Source organism: Netta rufina (assembly GCF_964035555.1).
Source record: "Netta rufina genome assembly, chromosome: 23".
In the NCBI taxonomy this organism is placed as follows: domain Eukaryota; kingdom Metazoa; phylum Chordata; class Aves; order Anseriformes; family Anatidae; genus Netta; species Netta rufina.
In genome coordinates this window covers 1,240,560-1,263,510 of record NC_140147.1, presented here as the reverse complement: position 1 = coordinate 1,263,510, position 22,951 = coordinate 1,240,560, and the positions used below count along the sequence as shown (strand labels likewise).

General features: G+C 69.3%; 1 protein-coding gene across 1 annotated transcript; it reads right to left on the bottom strand.

Moving 5' to 3' along the window:
- Positions 1-498: 498 nt before the first annotated feature.
- Positions 499-19,666, bottom strand: ADGRB2 (adhesion G protein-coupled receptor B2). Its single transcript, XM_084300734.1, is given in 31 exon segments — positions 499-1,104; positions 1,216-1,269; positions 1,388-1,492; positions 1,815-1,850; positions 2,139-2,776; positions 2,952-2,991; positions 3,169-3,264; positions 3,403-3,574; positions 5,224-5,309; positions 5,424-5,490; positions 5,619-5,688; positions 5,943-6,093; positions 6,309-6,411; positions 6,666-6,769; positions 7,244-7,370; positions 8,261-8,304; positions 8,442-8,544; positions 8,621-8,721; positions 8,724-8,759; positions 9,080-9,288; positions 9,368-9,476; positions 9,573-9,641; positions 9,743-9,937; positions 10,314-10,420; positions 10,560-10,661; positions 10,732-10,896; positions 11,705-11,869; positions 12,868-13,032; positions 14,065-14,229; positions 15,275-15,358; positions 18,825-19,666. Coding segments are annotated over 31 exon segments (4,686 nt in total). The 5' UTR covers positions 19,654-19,666; the 3' UTR covers positions 499-915.
- Positions 19,667-22,951: the final 3,285 nt, after the last annotated feature.

Here is a 22,951-nt window from a genome sequence, read left to right as displayed (position 1 = left end):
GGTGGACAGAGCTCGCTGCTGGGGGGCTGCAGTGCTGAGCCCCTGGTGCACACCAGGAGTTAGCACAGCCCAAACCTTGTCAGTCCCCGAGCTCCTCTCCCTGGGGGCTGCCCCAAATTTGGGTCCCACCTTTGCTCTCCCCCCATGGCCGGGTCCCTCCTTCCCCAGCCCTGATACAGCCGGGGCAGCGCAAGGTGCCCCACGTTCCCTCTTCGACTGCAGGTTAATTGCCTCCGAAGGTACTCACAGATTAATTACCGTGTAATTTACCGCTCAGCTCCTGCAACACCACGCTTCCTTTGCCCAGCAGCGCATGGGGGCAGGCTCATCTCCAGCCAGCAGGATCAGTGCCGGGGACCTGGGTCCCCACGGGGTGGCCGTCACCCCGTCCCCACCCCGGCGCGTGGCACACGAAGCAGCAGGCGGCGGCCGCGGCCCCACGGCACCACAGAGAGTGAACTTTTATTTCCAACAACGACAGCACCTGCCCCGTGGAAGAGGGGGGGGACGGACAGGGGACGGTGGGGACGGCTGGGAGGGGGGGCGGCCACGGGGCGAAGGCGCCCGGCCACGGGGGTGCCCGGGGCCGCCGCGCGCGTGCGCGTGCACACGGTGCACTGCGTGAAGAAACGTCCCGGTAGAAAAAAAACGGAGATGCCAGGGCCTGGGCGGCCGGGCGGGTGCCGAGCGGGTGCGCAAGTGATCGGTGAGGGTGCGTGGGGGTGCGCGTGGCCCCCCTCTGCACCCACGTCCCGGGAAGGGGAGCAGCGGGGAGGAGGAACCGCACGGCCACAGGCGGGGACCCCCCCGGAGCGAGGAGGAGGAGGACGGAGCGAAGGCGGCGTCTCCGGGCTGCTCCTGCTGCGGGGTGCCCCCGGGTGAAGGTGGCAGCGGGCAGGGCGCCGGGTTCCCCGCTCACACCTCCGTCTGGAAGTCGCCGTCGGCCGCATCCAGGCCGGGGCAGGGCCCCTCCCAGTCGGCGCAGCGCAGCTCCAGGCGGTCGCGGTGGGCGCTGGGCAGGGAGCCCAGGGTCATGGCCTTGAACGTGCTCCAGGGCTTGGGCGGCGCGGCCGGCGGCTGCTGCGCATCGGGGCTGGCCCCGTCCTGCGGGATAAATTGGGGTTGCAGAGCACGCCGTGCACGGTGCCAGCCCCCCAGCTCTGGGGCACAGCCCCCCCACGTCCATCCAGCCTCCGGCCAGGCTCCGGCACTCACCGTGGCCGCGCTCTTCTCCCCGCCGCCCGAGGAGATGCTCCACCGCTTTTCTCGCTGGGGACAAGACGTGGTGCTCAGCCCCAGCTCCCCCCATCCCGCCCCGAGCACCCCGATTCATGCAAAGGGGAGGCCGGGCAGGATGCGACCCCCCCCCCCCCCCCCAGGACCTCACCTTGGAGGTGCCGGCGGCGGGGGCCCGGTACCGGTCCAGCGTGTGGAACTTCTGGTTGAGCTCGTGGTAGAGCTCGGAGTGGCGCTTCCGCGTGTGCATCACCTTCTGCAGGGCGAGAGCAGGGCCCACGGATGTCACTTTGTGTCCATACACACCCTGATCCCATCCCCGTCCCCATCCCTGACCCCATCCCCGGGCCACACGGAGACGCAAAGTCCCTGCTGCCACGCTCCGTCTCCTCCCACAAAGCCAGCTACAACTCTCCCACCCTGTGCTGGCATTTTAATCAAAAGCCAATGCTTTTTTATGGCCTGGTGTAAACCTCCTCAGAGCTTGGCTTCTGCTCCCCCAGCCTCGCCCAGGGCAGAGCCGGGGCCAGCCCGTGGGCACCCCCCCCCGTGCCGGGTGCCACCGCTGCGTGGCTCACCTCGAAATCCAGGTCGGAGTACCGCAACCTCTTCCTCTGGCAGGGGGTGCACGGGGCCGGAGCAGCGGGGAGGAGGAGGAGAAAAAAAGGGAAAAAAGTCTTTGCAGGGCCGGGGAGGAGCCCAGCAGCCCCAGGCAGAGCAGAGCCAGCCCCGAGCAGGTTATGGGATGCCAGGCAGCAAGCACAGGAGCAGGGCACCTCTGCAACCCTGCGCACACAAGTTGCGCATGCTCTCCAAGGTGCTCCCAGCCCCATGCACGCCCCCAGCCCACCAGCAGGCCCCCCACCCCGTCCCCCTTTGCTCCCCAGGGCCCCCCCGCTCACCTCTAGGGACCCCACTTTCATGGCAGAGCCGGGCACGGTGCGGGGCATGGTGCGGCTGCGCTCCGCCAGCTCCGAGGCCAGGATCTGGCGCACCGTGGGGTGCTGCTTGAACTGCAGCCCGTAGGGGTGCTTCACCGTCCCGTAGGGCTGGCTCAGGTTCACGTTGACGTGCTCCACCGAGATGAAGCTGGGGTAGGCGTCCCCCTCGCCCGCCGGCCGCCCCTTCCCGCCGGGGGCCCCCTCCTCCAGCTGCCCCTCGTCCCGCTGGAAGGGCTTGAGGCTGGCGCTGCGGCGCGGCAGCACCATGTAGTCGCTCTCCCGGGGTGGCTCCGGGGCGCGCAGCCAGCCGTAGTCCACGGGCCTCAGGCTGCTCTCGGTGCACAGGTACACGGGGCCCTGCGCCTCCAGCCCCACCGGCTGCGCCGGCGGCTCGCCCAGCTCGGCCACCACGTTGGGGGGCATCTTGGGCACCTGCACCAGGATGCTGGGCGCGGGGATGTTGCCCGGCAGGCTGGAGAAACCCAGGCCGCCCTCCGAGGTGGTGTTGAGCTTGGGGTCTTCGTCTCCGTCCAGGGAGATGCGGGACAAGGTGCCGGTGATGGTGGCGGGGTTGCAGGTGTTCACCTCCTTGAACAGCACTGTGGGCAGGCAGCGGGTCGGAGCCGGCACCGTGCAAGCCCTCGGGGCACCGAGACCCCCCTGTGCCAGCACTGCACCCACCCCACAAACTGGAGGGGCAGGCAGGAGTGGCACCACCACCGCGTCCCCATCCCCGTGCGTCCCCATCCCCAGCACCTTCCTGGGGGACCTCACCTGTCTGGCACGCCAGGTCAACGTCCTTTTCAAAATCTGTCTATAAAAACACAGAAAGAGGGGGAAAAAAGGGAGACAGAGAGAGAGAGGAGAAGAGGAAAAAAAGAGAGAGAGAGAGAGAGAGAGGCGGGGAAGTGAATGCATCTTGGGCAGCCCCGGGTCCAGCAGGGCGTGCAGGGGGCCCTGCCCCGCTCCGCGCCGGCGCTGCCGCACTCACCAGGATCTGCACCTGCCCGTTCTTGCAGGAGTCGGGGGAGTTTTCGTTCTCCTCGCCCCTGCACCCCCCAACCTGGCACTTCACCACGTCCTGGACCTGCGGGGACACAGCCGGTCACGGCCCCGCGCCCGGGGTGGGGTTCCCCCCTCAGCTCCGCACCCCATAAGCCGGGGGTCCCTGCCCCATAGCCGGGGTCCCTGCCCATCCCGTCCCCCCCCAGTGCCCCCGCCCCACCTCTCGGCGCAGGAAGCCGTGCACGGTGATGATGACGAAGCCCTGGACGGAGTTGAAGACGGCGAAGAGGACCTGGAAGAGGATGGAGCGCCGGTCGGTCATGGCGAGCACGGCCGACATCCAGGTCAGCGCCAGCAGAGGCAGAACCACGCAGGAGCTCCACAGCGATGCCCTGGGGGCAGGGAGAGAGGGCCGGGGGTGAGCCCACCACCACGGGGGCGTCCCCGGCACAGCCCCGAGACCCCCCCCTCACCCCCCAGGGAGCCCACGCGTGCGTGGCACAGAGCCCGGTGCCCAAAATCCCCCTGGCACCGAGTGTCCCCCACCCTTTTGCTCCGCATCCCCGTGCCGGCGCTGGCTGGGTGCTGGCGGCACTGCCCGCGTTGGGGTGGGGGGGGCGGGGGCTCTGCGTGTCCCCATCCCGCAGAGCCGGACCCACAGTGGTGCTGGGGGGCCGTGGGGCGACCCCCAGCCCCCCCCCCCCCAGCCAGCCAGCAGAAGGGGGGTTTCAGCCCTATTTTTGGGGACCCAAACCCCAACCCCCTGGCAGCGTGGCCAGCAGGCTGGTGGGGGTGGCAGTGTCACAGCCCTCCCCACACAGCCCAGCCAGCACCCCGGGGGGGGGGGCTCACATGCCACCAAAGGGGTCCCGGGGATGCTCCCATCACCCCCCCCCCTCCTCATCCTGCCCTCCCCGCTCCCCCCAACCCCGGGCAGGAGGGGCTGAGCCCCCCGCACCCCGGCGGCGGCGATGAGGTGACCCTGCGGGAAGCCATGCGGGCGTGATGGCTGCGGGGGCGTGGGGGGGGGGGGGACACGCGTGCCCCCCACACCCGTGGGGGGGCCGCCCCGAGCACTCAGCCTTCTCCCTGCCTGCCCGCAAGACCCCCGACCCCAATCCCCAGGAGGAAAGGGGGTGCCCAGAGCCCACCTGAACCCCTTCTCCTCACCCTACCAGGACCCCCCCCACTGCCCCCCCTCCCCTCCCCAAAATTCCGGCGTCAGGCTGTGCTCGGGGTGGGGTGGGGTGGGGGGGGCGCAGCGGGCACTAACATGGCATTGCTGGCGGTGGCGGAGGTCATGGCCGCGCTGGACACCACGCCGCACTTGGTGCATTTCAGCAGCAGGCTGCCGCAGGGGGGGGGCTTGGAGCTACGCGCCCCCACCACCACCACCACCACCACCACCACCACCAGGCAAAAAAAAAACAAAAAAAAAAAAAAAAAAAAAAACCCCCCCCCCCCGGCGCCCCGCGGCCAGGACAGGGCCACGCGGGGAGGCAGAGGCGAGGAGGGAACAGCAAGGTGGGGGGGGGGCAGGATGGATGGATGGATGGACGGATGGATGGACGGACAGGGGCAGAAAGCAAATGGGGGGGGGGGAGAAAAAAGAAAGAGAGAGAAAGAGCCGGGTTAGTCGGGGGGGGGGGGCACAGCAGTTAATGGTGAGCGGGGGTGGCCAAGCGGCAGCCGGGACGGGCGGGTGGGCTCAGCCCCCTCCCCTGGTGGTGCGGGGGGGGGGTCCGCAGCGAGCGGCTCCCCCCAGCCCTGGGGGACGCACGGGGTGGCCGCCCCCTCCCCATCCGCTGTGTGTCCCCCCCCCCCCCCCCTCCCCAGTAGCTCCCAGTAAGCAGCTGTGGCTGCGCTGGGCTCGGTCCCGCCGCCCACCGGTGCGGTGAAGTCTGCCCCGTGCTCAGCCCCCGCTCCCGAGGGACCCCCACGGCTGCCCCCCCCCCCCTGCACCCCCCCCAAAGACCCCACGGCAGGGGAGGGGGCTCCGCGGTGGCCCCGGCACAGCCCCGGGGGGGCGCAGGGCACTCACCCAGCTCGCTGCTTTTTGGACTTATCTGAAATGCCGTCGCGGGACATGAGCTTGTTGAACACGATGATGCCGACCAGCATGTTCACCTGGGGGGGGGGCGGGGGTTGAGGGGATGCAGAGCCGGGGTTAAGGACCCCCCCCCCGAGTTAAAGGGGAGCTTTGTGGGGTGGGTTTTGGGGTCTGAGGGGGGGGCAGCCTACCAGCACGATGACGGCAGCGGGTCCCACGAAGGCGTAGAGCAGACCGCCCTCCAGCGAGAGCCAGCAGCTGCGGGGACCGGGGGTGTCAGGGGGCGATGGGGGGGGGGGGGACACGGGACACCCCCTGCTCCGTATCCCCGTCCCCTGACCCTACATCGCTGCCACCACGCCCCCGCCCCCCCCAGCCCCACGTACTAGCTGGCCGTCCCGTAGCCTTTGGTCCGCGTGAAGCCGACGGAGACGGCGACCACCAGGGCTGGCAAACCTGGAGGAGGGAGGGGAGACGGGGGCCGAGCTGCAGGGGGAGGGGGGCGCAGCGGCGCTGTGACCCCCCCCCCCCCCAGAACACCCCTAAAGGATGGGGACAGAGAGCAGGACCCTTTTGGCAGCTCCCCATGGCACCAAGGGGCCAGGCGGGGTGGGGGGTACGGAGCCTGCGCTCCCCCGCGCCTCGGTTTCCCTCGGAGGGATTTGGGTATTGGGAAGGGTGCGCGGTGCCTCCCCCCCCTGCCCCCTTACCCCATCCCAAGCAGAGGAAGCGCTTCCTGACCAGGCGTGTCCGGATCCGGCCGATCACCGCCAGGTAGGACTGCCAGGCCTCCGTCAGCACCCAGCAGAAGGAGGAGAGGAAGAAGAAGTGGAGGAAGGCGGCCGTCATGGTGCACACGCCCTGCGCCGGGGATGCGGCACGGCCACGCGCCGGTTAACCTCCCACGCCAGGCCGGGGCTTGTGCCAAAGCCGCCGCCACGCAGGGAGTTTAATCCCCAGATGGAGTTAATCCCAATCCAATCTGCCCCTGGGAGAAGCCCCCCCACACTCCACCCCAAATTCCCCAGGGGGCTCGGACCCCCCCCCATCTCCCCAGCCCGTGGCGCGGCGCCCACCTTGCTGAGCATCTGGGACTGCCCCACGAGGATGAGGATGTTGGAGGCCAGGATGGAGACGCAGAAGTTGAGCAGGATGATGGAGCGCTCCGATTTGATGAACCTGGGGGGGGGGCAGCAGCGTGGGGCCATCCCCTCCTCGTCCCGTGTCCCCCCCCTCACCCCGTGTCCCCCCCGGGGACAGCAGCGCACGGCCGGGGCACCTCTCCCACCCCGCGTCCCTTCCCCGCACGCTGCTCGTAACCACGCTGAGCTCAGCTTTTCCTCACGCCGTGTCCCCCTTCGTGCCCCCTCCCCACATCTCTCACGCCCCCCCCCGGGGTCCCCAGTGTCCCCAGAGCCAGCGGGGGCGGTCACCTCCAGAAGGCAGCGTAGATCACCAGCAGGGTCAGCAGGGCCATGCAGGAGACGGCGCAGCCGATCATCAGCGGCACCGAGGGGGTGCCCGAGGGGTCCATGGCCTGGCAGGGAATTAGAGGGGGGGGCGAGGCTGAGCCCAGCCCCCCCTGTGGCTGCTCCCTGCCCCCTGCCGTGCCCCTCTGTCCCTCCCGGCTGGGGACCCCCCCCCGTGTGCCAACGGAGGGGGACGAGCGGTGGCGCGGCCGAGGCGCCTTCCTGGGGCCCCGCGCCCATCTCCATGCCGACGGGGGATGTGGGTGGAATAGCAATGGGGTGGGGGGGGCCGGGGCCATGTGGCTCTGACCCCTCCTCAATCCCGAGCCCTGCGGCACCACCCCCACCCCACAGCACCCTCAGGGTGCTGGGGGCGCAGGGGTCCCCTCCTTGGGGAGCCCCCCCTGGTCTGACATCCCCCCTGTGCCACCCGTGTCCCTGCAGCCCCTGTGCACCCCACCCTGCCCCGGGACCCCCACCTCAGCCCAGGGAGCGCCCCCCACCCCCGGTGTCCCCCCCCGTGCGCCATCCCCGTCCCCTACCAGGTCCCTGGGCAGCTGGGCGAGGACGGCGAAGGTGGCGAGCTGGCGGCACTGGCATTTGGTGTGCGCCGGGAGGGTCTCCAGGGTTTGGCAGCTCTCCGTGTCCCAGTTTCCCAAGCCAGGATCCCTGATTAATGGGACGAGAGAGCGAGGGAGAGCGAGCAATTTGAAGTGATCAGACCCAAACGAAGCCCCTCGCTTAACCCTTCGCTGCCCCCGGCCGGGGTGCCTGCCCTGAGCCCGCAGCAGGGCCCGAGGTGCTGATCCCCCCACCCCGGGGAGCTGTGCGGCACCGAGCCTTGGTCCCTAATCATCCCATCCAGGCTGGGGGGGGCAAACTGAAACCGCAGGAGGGAGGGGGCCAGGCCCAGGGGAAGGCTGATGGGGATGGAGCGGGGGTTGGGGCAGTGCTGGGGGGGTTGAGGCAGTCCCAGGGGTCTCCTGCGCCTGGCACAGGGACCCTCTGCAAAGCCAAACCTTCGGGGTAAAGGCTCCTGGGCCACCCCTGCATGGGACAATGCCAGGACGGGGAGCCCCGTGGGGACGCAGCCACAGGGGATGGGGACCTCGGTCTGGGACGTGTGTCCCCAGCAGGCTGCGCCCCACCACGCTCAGCACGGCCCTGCACCTCTCCGTCCCTACAGGATCCGCTCTGAGATGCCCCAGGCTCCCCACGGGGCTGCACCGGTGACCCCGAGGCTCAGAGCACCCGCAGGCGCTGCCCCCCACCCCTCGGCACCCCCCCCCGTGCCGTGCCCTACTTTCCCTCTCTCCTGCCACAGCCCTGTGTGAACAAATTGCATCTGGCAGGCGGGAGGCATCCGGCCCCGGTGGCACGCGGGAGCAAATCGATACCTGGAACATCACCCCGCAGCTGGGGGGGGGGCTCGGCCACGTGCACGTCCCTCCCCCGGGGACTCGGTGCCACCCGGGCACGGGGACAGCCCTGCCCCACCTCCCAGCATCTCCCCCCCCCTCAGTGGGGCTGCCCACGGTGCCCCCCAAAACCCCACTCACGTCCTGGAGTAGTCCCAGGTGACGCACTGCGGGTGGGACGTGCCCTGCGGACAGACGGGGGGGTGAGCAGCGTGCCCGCTGCCAGCCCCCCAGGGGGGTCTTGGCACCCCCCCGGGGACCTGCCCGGCTCCCCGGTGCCCTCGGAGAGCTGGGACAGGAGCGGTGACAAGGGGACACGCACGTTGATGACGTGGGACAGCTCCACCAGCACCAGGGGCTCGGCAGGCTTGGTCGGCGGGCGCACGGTCACCGTCAGCACCTTGGAGGTGACGGCCAGGGGGGCCCTGCGGGGAGGGGGCAGCGGCTGTCACAGGGACGGAGGGGGACACGCCGTGGGGGCGGCGGGGCGGCCCCACTCACCTGGGAGGGGGCAGGATGAGCCCCAGCGTGCGGTACAGCACGGCCCCGATGACGAAGTGGGACGACTCGTCCAGCTCTGCAGGGAGAGGGGAAGGGAGGGGAGCGGCGCGGAGCCAGCGCCCGGCACACGCGCGGGGGGCTCGCGCGGCACACGTGCACCCGGCGAGCAGACGCAGACACGGGCAGGCCCACGGGGCTGCTCGGGGCACGGGGGAGAGGCCACGCGCCCCTCCGACACGGGTGCTGGCACCCGGAGCTGCAGACCCGAGGGCTGGCAGGACGCCACCCGTGCGCTCGCACACGCACACGCACGCGGTCGCACACGCTTCCAAATGTGCCGGCCACAAACCTGCCCCCACGCACACCCAGAGCCTCACGCTCACGCACGCGCCCACCCACCCGCACACAACCTCTTTGAGGTGCACGCTCACACGCGTGTGCACAGCGCCGGGCGTGCACACCCAGGCGTTCACACGCAGCCCCGGGGTGCGTGAGCCACGCGCCGATGCCGCGCGCCGTACCGGCGGAGGCGAGGCTCAGCACCTCCCGGGGGATGAAGAGCTTGTCCTCGGAGCTGCGAGCCCAGTCCTTCATGCCCCGCCGCCCCTTCATGGGGAAGTTGATGTCGCTGGAGACGGCGGAGACGGGCTCGCGCTGGATGCTGATCACTGCCGGGGCACAGCGGGGGTCAGCAGCCGGCTCCCCGCGCGCCCCCCGCGCGCCCCCCGCGCGCGCCCCGCCGCTCACCCAGGTTGTCGGTGACGATGAGGGAGCTCTGGAAAGCCTTCAGCGCGTCTCCCACCAGGTGGATGAAGTCCTCCACCACCTTCATCAGGTGCACGGAGCCGGGAGAGACCTGCGGGAGGGCGAGCAGCTCGGGGGGGTGTCCACGGGGGGGGACACCACACGCTGTGGCCACCCCAGCTGCCCACCCGAGCCCCGAGCCCCTCACCTGCTGCGCGTCCTCCCACTTGTCCCGGTTCTCCGCGTCCACCATGTAGCTCACCACCTGGAAGAAGCGCTGCGGGGACGGGGGTCAGCGGGGCTGGGGGGGGGACACCGACCGCTGCCACCCCCTCTCCCCGGGGTGCTCCCCCCTCCACCACGTCCCCGGCTCGGTACCTGCACGTCCTCGGAGGACGGGGTGTAGGTGGCCCTCTTGAAGGTGTCGGTGACGTTGCGCAGGATCTCCACGGAGAAGAGCAGGTCCCCGCTGTAGTAGGTCTTGCGGGCCATGAGCTCCAGCAGGCTCCGCACCACCTGCGACATGCCCTCGCCCGCCAGCACCCGCTGCCCCTTGGCCAGGTGCTCCCGTAGCTTGGATGGGGGGGGGACACACACACGGGTGTCACCCCGCTGCCAGCACCCCCCCCCGAGGTGCTCCGTGCCCCCGACCCCTCGCCGTGCCCAGAGCCAGGGGCACTGCGGAGTTAATTGCAAAGATTTGGGCAGCAGTGGGATAAGGGGGTTTGGGGGGGTCCTTCCCAGCCTCCCTCCCTCCCAGCCCTACCCAGGGACCCATCTGTGTCCCCACGTGGCATCCAACTGGTGCCAGCACCCCCAGGGCAACGAATTAACCCCCTCCAGGGAATGGCGAGGGGGTCCCTGCCCCGGTTGGGGACAGCAGGGGAGGGCAGCAGGGGCTGGGGACCCCTTGGGGACGGGGGGGGGCCGTGCCAGAGCGTGCACCTACTGAGAGATGTAAGTATCGGTACTCGTGGGAGATGCAGCGGGCGAAGCTGGGCACACCCCAGTACGCGACCCCGTGGGGGCTCAGCAGGCACCGGCGGCTGGCGGACCCTGTGTGGGACACAAGGGGCAGGGGGGGGGCTCGAGGGCAGCACAGGAGCCACGTCCCCATCACCCACCTCCGCCCGGTCCCCTGCAGCTCCCCCGGAAAGGGGAACTGGTTGGGGACCACCCTCCCCGTGCCCCTCACCCGTGGCGTTGGGGGGACACTTGTTGTAGATGACGTCCCCGGCGGCGGTTTTCTTCCAGGTCATCAGCATGACGTACTCGTCCTTGCACATCTCGTGGTAGGCTGGGGGGCGAGAGGAGGGGGTCAGGGGCAGCACGGGCACCGGGGGTGGGCGCCGGGGGCTGCCCCGTACCTGGGCACTTCTTCTCGTTGCAGGTCTTCACCTCCTCGCCCGTGCCCTCGCAGGGGTAGCCCTGCACGCCGGTGCCCTCGCACATGCGGAAGCGGCGCTGCCAGCCCGTGTCGCAGGTCTTGGAGCAGAGGCTCCAGTGGTTCCAGGGGCCCCACTTGCTGTCGGCTGCGGGGCAGGGACACGGTGGGGGCCCCCGGCCGCGGGACGGCCGGCTCGGCGTGGTGGGTGGGTGGGTGGGTGGGTGGGGGACAGGGACGGGGCAGGGCTGGTGGCACCGTGCTGCTGCGGCTGCTCGCCGTGCCGCGGGGGGAAAGCTCCGCGGGGATTAAATCCCCGGATCGATGGCTTAAAATCTCCTTCCAAACAGACCAACGCCCCCGTGCAGCAGCCCAAGGGCACCCTGGCACGGGGCAGCCCCCACCTCCCTCTGTGCCAGCGACTGAAGGGCAGGAGGAGGACGGGGTCTGCCCTTTGGCTGACTCCCTGTGCCCTGTGTCCCCATCCCTGCGCCCCAGCAGGCAGCAGGGCGGTGGGACGGGCACCGAGCTGCCCCGGGCACGTGCACAAGAGCTCGCACACCCAGAGCACACCAGGAGCACACCGACAGCTCCCCGCATCCCCCAGCACAAAGCTGGGAGCCAGCAGGGACACCCAGCACGGACACCTCCTCCTCCAGCTGGGACACGTCTGGGGGCAGCAACCGGCACAAAGGGGGCGGTCGCTGGCACCACCGGCACCACCACGTCACCAACAGTGACACCAAAGGGTGCCATGAGCCTGGCAACAGTGACGGTGGCACCAAACGGTGACACCCCAGGGTGCCAGCAGCCCGGCATCACCACGGGTGACACCGCATCAGCTTTAAGGCAGACTCACAGCCCGGCTGGGATCCGATGCGCCGTGCCACGACGCGCCGTGCCGTGCCCCCCCCAGCTTCACCCCCCACTCCCTCCCCAGCGCGCGGGGGCCTTACTGGGACACGTGGGGTTGGAGCACTCGCGGGCGTCGGCGTGGGCCCCCCGGCACTCTGCCCAGCCGTGGGCCGAGACGCTGCACTTGCGCGTGCGCTGCTGCGTGCCGTTGGCGCAGGTGACGGAGCAGCGGCTCCAGGCGCCCCACTCCAGCCACTGCCCTTCCACTGCGGGGACAACGAAGACAGCGGCATCAGTGTGCCCCCCCCCAGCAGGGCCGGTGGCACCGTCTCCCCGCCGCCCGTGCCCCCCGCTCCCCGTGCAACGGGTCCAGCCTAGCCACGTGCCGGCCCCGCGTGCCGAAGCCCGGAGCGGGCAGCGCACAGCCCTGACCCAACCAAGGGGGTCCCATCACTGGGATCGGTCCCCCCGGCCCCGTAGTGGCTGATCCTACAGCACCACGGTGCACAGCACCATCAGGTGAGCCCCGTGGGACCCGCTGGGAGCTCCCGGAGCTGCTCCACGCCGAACCCCAGAGCTCCAGCGCTGCTGTGGGGGCCGGGGCAGGCGGGGAAGGAGCTGTTGGAGCTCCCGTGGCTCTGGCAGCGGCTCTGCGGGCAGGCAGGGTGCACGGCAAGAGCCCCGTGCCGCGGGGACACGGCCCTGCCACAGCTGCTGCAGGGTGGGTGCACCCTGAGCCCAGTGGCTCCCCTGCTCCTTGTGCCCCCAGCCCGCCTCCAGCCTCGCCAGGCTGCACGCGGGATGCCCCCGCAGCCTGCTGGCCCCAAAACAGCCTCCCCAGCTGGGATTGTGCCAGGAGAATGAAGAAACAGCGACGGCGCCGCCACCCGCGCACACACACAGACCCCACAACCCCTCCCGGTGCCCCACAATGTCCCCGCGCCACCCCAGCTGCCAGCACGCCCCGGGGCTGTCCCCTCCTGCCCGTGGCGGGGGGCTCCAGGTCCCCCTGCGTGGCCAACGGAGCTGGTTCTCCATAGGGGCAGGAGGGTGCAGCCCGTGCCATCGCCCCCCCCGTGCCCCTGGGCTGTGCCAGGTCCCTGTGGCGGTGCCACAGCGGCCGTAGCGCCCGTCCCGTGCGCCACTGCAGCCCCGGCACCGGGAGCAAAGCCCTGGCTCCCCGGCTCGTGGCTTTCCCCGGCCGTCCCAGGGCTGGGGACGAGGCCGGGAGGGAGCAGGGGGAGAGGGGGGGAGCGGTACTGACCCGGGCAGGTCGCGATATTGCAGGGCTTGGCCTGCAGCTCGGGGCCCTCGCAGGCTTTCCCTCCGTGCCGCGGGGCCACGCACCGCCGCGTCCTGGTCCTGGCCCCTCGGCCGCAGGTCACCGAGCACAGGCTCCACGGGGACCACTCCTCCCACGCGCCGTGAACTGCAACACAGCACAGCGCCGTCACGGCACGGCCCCGCGGGGGGGCTGCAGCCTCCCCTGCGCCTCCCTCCTGGCACCAAAGGGGTCCTGGGCGGCGCAGACCCCTCGTGCCCGCGGCCGCGGCTCTGCGGCAGGGCTGGGCATGGCCCCCGCTCCCCTCCTCGCCCTGCGGCACCGGCACCTTCCCAATCTTCACGCCCCAAAGGCCCCGAGCAGGCACCGGTGGTGCTGTCGCTCGCCCTGGCACAGCCTCTTTCGCCCTGGCACTGAGGCTGCGGGGACAGCCCCTGCACGCGTGGCACTCACAAGCTCAGCTTGCTCGGGAAGCACTCGGGGTTCCCAGGCGTCCTAAAGGATGCTCTGCGAGCCGAGATGGCCCCGGCAGCCCCAGTGCCCCCACACCGAGGGGAGCACCCACGTGTTATGGGGTGCAAAGCCCCCCAGAACCAGAGGACAGGGTGGCGCGGCTGCACCCCGAGGTCCCACCGGTCCCTGCGGTCCCACACAGGACACACAGACCCCGCTGTGGGCAGACAGACAGACAGGCAGGGCACTGCTGGTGCCACCGCAGGCGTCCATCCTGCTCATTCCTGCTCAGGACCGTGCTGGAGCAGCTCGGCCACCTCCTGCCCCGCACGAGTCCCCCTGGCCCCAGCCCCACGGCACAGGCTCCCTCCAGCCCCTGCCTCTCCCCCAGCTCCAAACTTCCCCGGGGAAGCCCCGAGGTTTTTGGCATCCTCTGGAGATGAGGACGAAGAGGAGCAGGGCAAGGCAGGCAGGGCACGGGGGGCACATCCTGCAGGTGCCTCCCCCCACGGACCCCCGAGAGCTGCCGCAGCAGGGGAGGGGACACAACGGGGGGAGAGCTGGTGGGCTCCTCCTGCTGCCCCCGCCGCACGAAGCCACCCTCCCTGCGCGCCCCCAGGCACCCCCATTTTCCACGCCACCGAGAGACCCCCACGCAAGCACGTGTCCCCACGTGTCCCCCACCCCCGTCCCGGCCCTGAAAACCCCCCCCGTGCCCCCCGGTACCTGGGCAGGTGGCCGTGTTGTTGCAGGTCCTCGTCTCGCGCAGCAGCCCGCTGCACAGCGTGCCGTAGGGAGAGGAGACGCAGGAGCGCGTCCGCACCTGGGAGCCCTGCCCGCACGTCAGGGAGCAGACGCTCCACTGGGACCACTCCTCGGCCGCGGGGTCCCCTGGGGGGAGACGTGGGGTGAGGGCTGGGGGCTGCCCGAGGAGCCCGCAGGGTCCCCACCGGCCCCGGGAGCAGCGAGGACGAGGTGCCGAGGGTGCCGCGGCACCGAGGGCGCAGGCAGGGCGAAGGAGCCCCCAGCACGGTGCTGCCGCCCTCCAAACCCAGAGCAGGGACCCCAGGCACAGCATCTGGCCCGGCACAGGGTCCTGGGTGCAGGATGTGAGCCGGGACAGGGTCCTGGGCAACCCCCGGGTGCCCAAAGGAGCCCGGCACAGGCGGCACCGCTCGCCCTCGCCACACAGCCGCGGCGCTGACATTTCCAAGCACCTGGCTCTTATTAAGGTTGAGGATCTATCTGAACCCGTTGGGCAGGGCAGGGGAAAAGGCCCTCGGTTTAAATTAAAAAGGAAGACACAGGGGAGGGCTCTGAAGGGGAGGGTTTGTCCCACAGATGGGCTCTGCTCCCACCGAGGTGCCTGTGCCCACTGGTGGCTCTGTGCCCCACAGGAAGCCCAGGGTGAGGTGGGGGCTCGGGACGGGGCCGTTCACCCCACGGGGGTCCTGGTTCCCCCTGGCCAGGCTGGAAACGGGGCTGGGAACCAGCACAGCCTGCTGAGCGTTCGGGGTGGCCAAGGTGGCCCCATGGCCCTGCCCAACACCTCAGGACCCAGGAGAAGACGAGCGCAGCGGGGAGGAGATCGGCATGCCAGGCACACGGCCCGGCCCCGAGCCATCCATCTCCCCTCTCGCCTGTGAGCCCTCGACCCATAAATCAGGGGGTGCTGGGGAGGGGCAGCGGCACGCTCAAATTACCCAGATGAATTTGCCAAATAAATACATTTGAACGAAACAATTAATGGATTTTTTTTTTTTTTTTGTCTGCTTTACAACCCTCGGAGGAAGGTGCAAAGGGAAAAAAACAAAAATAAAAATGTATAAATGGAGCAAATTAAGTCAGTCCGTGGGCAGGAAGCAAAGGAAGTCACTCCGTCTCTGCCGCCCTGCCCACGGCCGAGCCCAGCACCCCCTGCCCCCGTCCCCGGTACCTGTCTGGGCCATGTAGACCCCCGGCTCGTCTGCCGACCGGGGCCACTGGGTTTTCACCTTCTGGTTCTCCTCAACCGCATTGCCTGGAAGAGAGAAGGGCTCCGGTGAGAGCGGGCAGGGGCAGGAATGGGACCGGGATGCTGCGAGCCAAGCGATGTTTTAAGGTTGGGACAGGGATGCCACAGGGCTTCATGAAGGCTAGAGATGGTCCAGCACACTCGTCACCCCCCAAAACATGTCACAGCTCCGCCAGCTGCTGCTTTTTGGGGATTTGGGCTGGAATAAACCCGTGCACTTTAGGGTACCCCTATCCCCGGGGTGCCCGCGCCCCCGTGGCACGCGGCTAGCGGAGCGCAGCGGTGCTCCTCCCGGCCCCACTTAACAGATTGCTGCAGTGAGGTGGCACAAATTTATGGCTCAGCTCACCAAAAATAACAAGAGATCCATCAAGAGCACTTGGCGTGAAATTAACTGGCATGTGGAGGGCTCGGCGGAGAGGCACGCGCTGCGGGCGCGGGGGGCAACCTGCCCTGCCTTCCTCCTGCCCGGCTCCCCGGGACCACCCCCGTGTCCCTCATCTGTCCCCAGGACACCGACACGCTCCCGGGCACGGTGCGGTGACATTGGGGCCGGGCAGCACCCGTGTCCCCCCCAAGACATCACTTGTGTCCCCCCCGGGCATCGCAGAGGGTGGGCACGCAGCACACGGAGCCCGAAGCGCCTCGCTGAGCTGCCCCGGCACAGCCAGCAGGGCACGGTGATGTCCCCGAGGGACGGAGGGAGGTGACACGGGGACACCTGGCACGGGCAGGGGGCACCCAGCCGTGCCCTGGGCAGGCTGCGGCCCCTTTTGTAACACACCCAGAGGTGATATACGAGCCCCAGGCAGGTGCAGGGACTGCGCTGACACTTATTGGTGCCGTAAAACAGACCCAAATTTACCGACTTTTGCCTTCAGCTCGGAGTGACCCTGTCTGAGCCCAGCACCCTCCTTGGGCTCCTCCACGGACAGGGCAGCTGCGTCCCTCGGCTCCTCTCGGGGCTGGGGGGGGGTGCTGGGGGGCTGCCCCCAGGTTCTCTCCGTCCACGGTGCCGAGCTCGCCACGGGGCCACCCGTCCCCATGAGCGGCGTGGCAGAATTACGCCCGTCACCGCGGGAGCCTGGGGGCAGCCATAAATCCGGAGGATATACGAGGCCGCTCTCCCCAGCCGTGTTCGACAGGCACCAAATCCAATTTCCCAGGGAGGGCACTAAATCCCCGGCTGTCACCGCACCGCGCCTGCGCCACGGCCCTGCCTGCAGCCATCCCCGGCACCCACCCAGGGTCCTGCCCCGGAGCCCCTCGCCGTGCCCCACAGCACAGCTTCGAGGGAGGGGGTGTCCTCCCGGGGACCCCCGTTTGCCCCCCTTGGTTGCTGCATCCCCGCAAGCCCCGTCCTGGCATCACCGCCCTGGTGGCTGCTTTCTGAGGGGCTGGGGCTTTGGTGCAAGGGGCAACACGGCCCCGAGCCAGCCCCAAAGCTGTAGGGCTGAGACCTGTGAGGGATCCCCAAAAACACAGCGAGCTGGACACAGACAGCACGGGGACAATGCGCCCCAAATCACCCCACAACGCCCCGACCCTACACCCACCCCTCCGGGGGACTCTGCCTGCACGAACTGGGTGCCCACCGGGTGCCACGCTGCACGTGGCCGTGCGTCCCCCCCCGTCCAGGCACAGAGGGGACAGCACCGGGGTTGGGGACCCCGTGGCATCACCAGGGTGGGAGCGGGGAGGCCGGGGAGCTGCTGGGTGGGCGCCAGCCCCCGCTCGGCTGCGGCGCTCGGCGGAGGAGAGCCGGTGAGATCAGCGCTGGGCGCCCGCCAAGGCTCGGCTCACAGGCGCCATTCAGCCCCCAGCCCTGGCTGCCGCCCTGAAAGGAGCCCTTTTTTCCCCCCCCCGGGGGGCCAGGGGGAGGCCAGGTGGGAGCCCCGGGCCCCCCCCTCGCTGCCATGAAGGGCGCTCTGTGCTCCAGCCCCGGGGGGTAATCGGGGGGCGCACGGCGTGGGGGGTGCCGAGAGCAGCCGAGGCCACTGAATCGCCCCCCGTGGATCCGCCTGCAATAACTCGTTACCTCTGGGTGCCTCGGGGTTTTAATTGAATGTCAAACGTAATTTGGGAAGGAGCAGGAGCTCGGCTGCCGCCCTCGCAGCCTGCCTCCGTGCTGCTGCGTGGAGAGGGGGCAGGTGGCTCGGCACCCCAGGGTGGCCCCAGCACCCCTCTTGGAGCCACGCTCGCTGCTGCTAACACCCCCAGGAGGTGCAGACCCCCCCCGGGAAGCGTTATCAGAGGATATCACCTGCTGCCAATGCAGGGTGCAGCAGGAACCAGCCCCCGTAGCACCCCCAGGCAGAAGGGGAGCGAGGCTGAGCCCAGGGATGGCACCTGGGCCCGGCCCTGAGCTCTTAATCCTCCACGCAGGGTTGCACTTAAAGGGGAAAAAAAAAGAAAAAAAAAAAAAGGGAAGAAAAAAATCAGATCAAGAAGCTCCCCTCGGGATGAGGCGATTTATAAGCACGCAGCTGAAACGGACCGGGGATTTATTCGGGGGATCTGCCCATAATGACATTTAGCTCCTGAAGCAAATGCTAAAACCCAATGAAATTATACAGACACGCGGCCCAGCACCGCCACCTCGTCCGCTGGGAACAGCATCGCCCCGGATAAAGGCCGGGAACAGCTGAGCTGGAGATTGCAGCCCCGGGGCACTGCCTGGGGATGGCGTGGGGGGGAACATCTGGGCAGATGTGTGCCCCCCGGGGCCAGCAGGGACACCCCGGGGTGCGGCGGCTCGCTGCCCGGTGCCCACGGGCGAGCGTGGCTGCTTTATTCACACTCGAGGCTCCTGCAATTTGGTAATGAGCAAATGGCTTCATTCCGCCTGGTTAACAGCCCGGCCGTGCCGTGCCGCCACATCCTGCCTGGAATAACAAGCGCCCGGGCTGCAGCAGTCAAGGGTAATTTGCCATGGGAAGGGGTCATTTTACCTGCAAATTGTTTTCCTCGTCTCCAGCAATGCAGAGTGACAGCGCTCCTGCTCCTGCTCCTGCTCCTGCTCCTGCTCCTGCTCCCGCTCCCGGTCAGCCCAGCAGCCCTGGGGCTGTGCTAAAGCAGCCGTGGCACAGAGCAGGGACTGGTGCGGGGCACGGCGAGCTCTGCTCAGCCTGCCTGCTGCTCGGGGGGGGGCTGCACCCCGAGCTGGGAGCAGGCACGGGCAGGATTCACCCCGTGCACGGCTCCCCGGCTCGGTGAGAAGCGCACGGCTCCGTGCTGTGCCAGGGGGTGTGCAGGAGCAGGTGTGGTGCCACGAGATGGACTCGAGGGTCCTTTTGGGTCCCTTCCTGCTCAGGATATTCTACAATTCTGTAATTTTGTGATTCTGTGATCCTGTGATGGCTCCTCCACGCGCACAGCACCCTCTCTGCCCCCTCCTGCGCAACGGGGCAGCCTGCACGGAGCAAGGGGAGCCCCCCAACCCCTGGGGCTCCCCCCCCAGCACCCCACTCACCGTGCGGCACCTCGGGCAGGTCGAACCCGTTGGCATTCTCAGAATGCAGCTCGGGGGGGCAGCAGCGCTCGGTGGGGGCGGCGGCAGCGGGGGGCAGCGGGGTCGGGGTGCGGGCGCCGTGCCCCGAGCCGTTGCGGCGCGGTGCCGGGGGGCTCTCCGCTTGGCAGCTGCAGCCGGCGTGGGTGAGGCCGCAGCGGCGGGTGCCGGGTGCCTGCAGGCACTCCTCGAGCCAGCGGCACAGCACGCTGCAGGTGAACTGGCTGGAGTTGTTGTTGTTGATGAGCAGCACCTCCACGAAGCGAAACTCCAGCGCCTGGGGGGCCAGCAGGCGCGGCGCCGCCTCGGGCTCGGCCGCCAGGCAGAGCTGCACGAAGTTCTTGTCGAAGTGCAGGAAGGTGAAGGGCCCCGCGCCCTCGCACAGCTCCAGCTCGGCTTCGCCCTCCTCCTCCTCCTCCTCCTCCTCTTCCTCCTTCTCCTCGTCCTCCTGCGGCCGCCGCGGGGAGGGGGGGGGGCTGGCGGGCTCGCCACGCGGGTCGCAGGTGTAGTTGGCCAGGTAGTGGTCGAGCGGCAGCACCATGGGCGAGAAGTGGGTGCAGACCTGCTCCTCGCGGTTGAAGCGGAGGTACAGCGAGTACTTGGTGGGGTCGGGGTTCTCCAGGGTCCAGGAGCAGCCGGAGGAGATGGTGGGGAAGAGGTCCTTGAGCGAGAAGGAGCCGTACAGGACGCCGGAGGCCAGGGCGGAGCAGGCGCTGGGAGCCGGGTCGAAGCCCCGCGTGAGCCACAGGACAGACGAAATCACAGCCAGTAAGAGGGGACCAGCAGCGGTCATCCTATGGCATTTGCCCTGGGGGGAGAGACAGAGGGGCAGACGGACAGACGGATGCTTACCGGGAGCCACGGCACGGGGTGGGGGGCAGCGCCCTGCACCGAGCCCCGGACACCGTGGGAGCAGCACCCGGGGTGCCCCCAGCCCCCAGGGGCAGCCATCGGTGCCCCCTGCCCCGTCCCCTGGCTGTGCCAAGCTGGCCCCCGTGCCCTCAGCACACATCATGGGATGGGGGCTTCATCCCACAGCCCCCAAAGACCCCCCTCCCGCTCACTCGAGGGCAGCGGCCGTGTGGCAAGTGGCCACTCGGTGCCGGGGCCACCAAGCCACCGCTCGCCCTGCGCATCCTGGGCCAGGAGTCACCAGGCAGTGCCTGCATGGACCGGGCTATGAAAAGCTTTGGGGCTGTTCCTGCCCCCCCCCGGGGCTGCTTGGGGTCAGGGTGGGTGCTTGGAGGAGCCCGGGGCAATGAGCTGGGGCACCCCCCAGCGGGGCACCCCCCCTGCCTGCTGCGAGAGCCCGGCACGGGGCGAGCGATCGTTAAAGCACGTATTTCTTGGGAAGCACGCCGGGTATGCAGCAGCACCACTGCGGATAGCTTTTTAATAACTCATTAATAAAATAATGCATGCGGTGGCCTTATTAAGTGGGACCAGAGCGTGGCTTTACAGAGGCCAAGGCCACCAAGCGCGTGGCGGCACCGCTCCGCGGGCCAGGGGGCGGCCAGCGAGGTTGGGGAGGTGGCCCCTGGCCCCCGGGCTAACCCGGGCTCCTCTCCATCCCAAAGCAACCTCTCCCGATCCCAATCCCCCCTCGGCCGAGGCCCCGGTACCGCTGGCAGCCCTGCAAAATGGGAAGGGAGCCTGAGCCTCGGCTGTGCCTGCGCCAGCGCCGCGACGGGCACATTAGGGAGCTAAAAATAACCCGGCTCCCATGCAACAGGCGGGCGCTGCTCCTGCCACCCCGATGCTGCGGGGGCTCCGTGGGGGTACCCAGCCCCACCAGCAGCCTGTGGGCACGGGGAGGAAGGCAGAGGGGCAGGGAGGAGCTGGTGGCACGGGGAGCAGCCAGGCGGGCGGCCGGATCCAGGAGCGACCCCAGATGTAAGTAGGGGAGGTCGGGGGGAAGGGGAACCCCCTCTCCTAGGGACATTTCCAGCCTGGTTCAACGGGGGAACCCCCAAAGCAGGGAGCCAAGGGGTGGCCGGAGCTGCACCAGGTCCCTGCTGGGGCTCCACAAGCATTAAAAACCTGGGGTCCCCCGGAGGATCCCCACCCTGTGCTGCTCGGGGAGGGGAGCAAGAAGCCTAGGGACGAGGAGGAGGAGGAGGAGGAGGGGCAGAAGGAAGCAAGGGAGGGGGAGGAGGAGGTCAGGCAGGGACACGCTGCCGCTCTGCAGCTCGCGGGGCTCCCGCAGCCTGGCAGGGACACAAGATGGAGCTTGCTTCCCTCGCCTGGCAGCGGCGAGAGAGGGGCTGCTCGGCCCCGCTGCCCACCCGGGGCACAGCTGCCACCCGCTGCCACCACGGCACAGCCGGGCTGCCGCGCTCCCCGGGCTCCTCGTGGTTTAACCACGCCACCCCAAAAAGAGCCGGGCAGGAGCTCCGGACCGCAGGGAGCCTCCCCCACCCCAAACCCACGGCGGGGTCAGGATGCGCCCTCGCAGCGCTGCCGCAGCTGCTGCCGGAGGCCGGGGCTCGTTAAGAGCCGATCAAATCCGTTTCGGCTCGTTCAGCACCAGCCCCGCTCCCCGCAGCGTTTGCTGCCGCTGCTGCAGTGAAAATATTTCACCCAGCTGCAAGCTGGGCCCGAGAAGAAACCGAGCGGCGGGGGCACCGAGAGACCCGGCGGGGGGCTAGCAGGGGGTCAGCGCTGCCAAAAGGCTCGGGGAAAGGGGGGGGGACGGGGCTGAAGCCAACGCTCCCCCTACCTGGCACCGCGGCGAGGACCTGGTGCCCTGCAGCGTCGCCGTCCGCCTGCTCCGGTGCCCCCGGCCCCGCTGCCCATGGCCCAGGTGGCTCCAAAACGGCCCCGGCCCTGGTGTTGGAGAGCCCCCAGCACGCTCCTCGCCATGCCAGCAGCCGTGGGCTCGGGGGGCCCCGGCTGCCCCCAGGGATGTGCCGCATCCGAGCGCCCGGCTGGGCCACAGGAGCTGCTGCTGCTGCTGCCCGCAGCACGGCTGGCACTGCTGGCACGCTCAGGCACCCGCTGCAGCCTGCTCCAGCCCCTCTCATTTCCCTTTGTTCCCCGCCTGGGCTGAGGGGAGGGCTGGGTTTTTAATTAAAGCTTTTAAAGAGCCATCACAGAGCCTGCGAGTGCTGGTGAGGGAATGACAGCCCCGGCTCGCGGCCGCGCCGCGGAGGGAGGAGCAGCGGCCCCGCTCCGAGCGCGGGCACCGCTCCATCGCCGCCGGGTGCCCGCATCCAGCCGGGCTCCGGAGACCTGCAGGATGTGGCCGGGGCTCGCCTCTCCCTGCACAGCAGCCACAGCACGGCAGGAGGAGGCACTGCTCCTCGCCGCACCGCCCCAGGCGTGCTCACGCCGCACGAACAGGTTGTTTCCCTGAAGATCTTCGCATTTAGGGTGATTCGGAGGGGATCTGGGGCAGCTCCAGCCTGCCCAGCCCGCAGGCACCAGCGGCCCCGGGGTTGGGGTGAGGGGGCCGGGAGCTGCGGCCCCACTGAGCCTGGTGAGAGCAGAAACAAACAAACAGCCCCAAAAGCGATCAACGGGCGGCACTAAGCCCTGCCGGCATTAATAATCTGAGAAACGATTAATAGCAAAGTAAAGGAGATTTGGGTTTTAAGAGACACGGTTTTTAACCCGACAGTGTTCTTTTAATAGGCTCACTAAAGTATACGAGCCGTGAGACTTCTGGAGGCGAGGGTGGCTCGGGACAAGGGCGCGAGGGCTAGCAGGGGGCCGGGCAGTCCTGCAGCACCGGGCGCCCGGCCACTGCGGGAGCAGCTCCGCTCCGTGCCGCAAGGCAACGCCGTGGGGAGAAGCAGGCTGGCAGGTGGCACGGCTCGGCACAGCTCGGTTCAGCATGGCACAGCTCGGCACGGCTCGGAACGGCTCGGCACGGCCGGGATGGACGCACACCCACACGGCTGCCGGGCGCCAGGCGCGCTCCATCGCACCCGAGCACCTCGCAGCTGCCCAGAGGTGACCGGCGGCAAACACAGCGCTCTGACAGCTCCTGCTGAGCCCCCGCAGCGTGAGCCTGCCCTCCTCCCATCCCCAGGAGCGTTGCTCGTGGTTAAAAGGGAGCTTCAAAGCCGCCTCTGCCTTCAGCCCCTCCG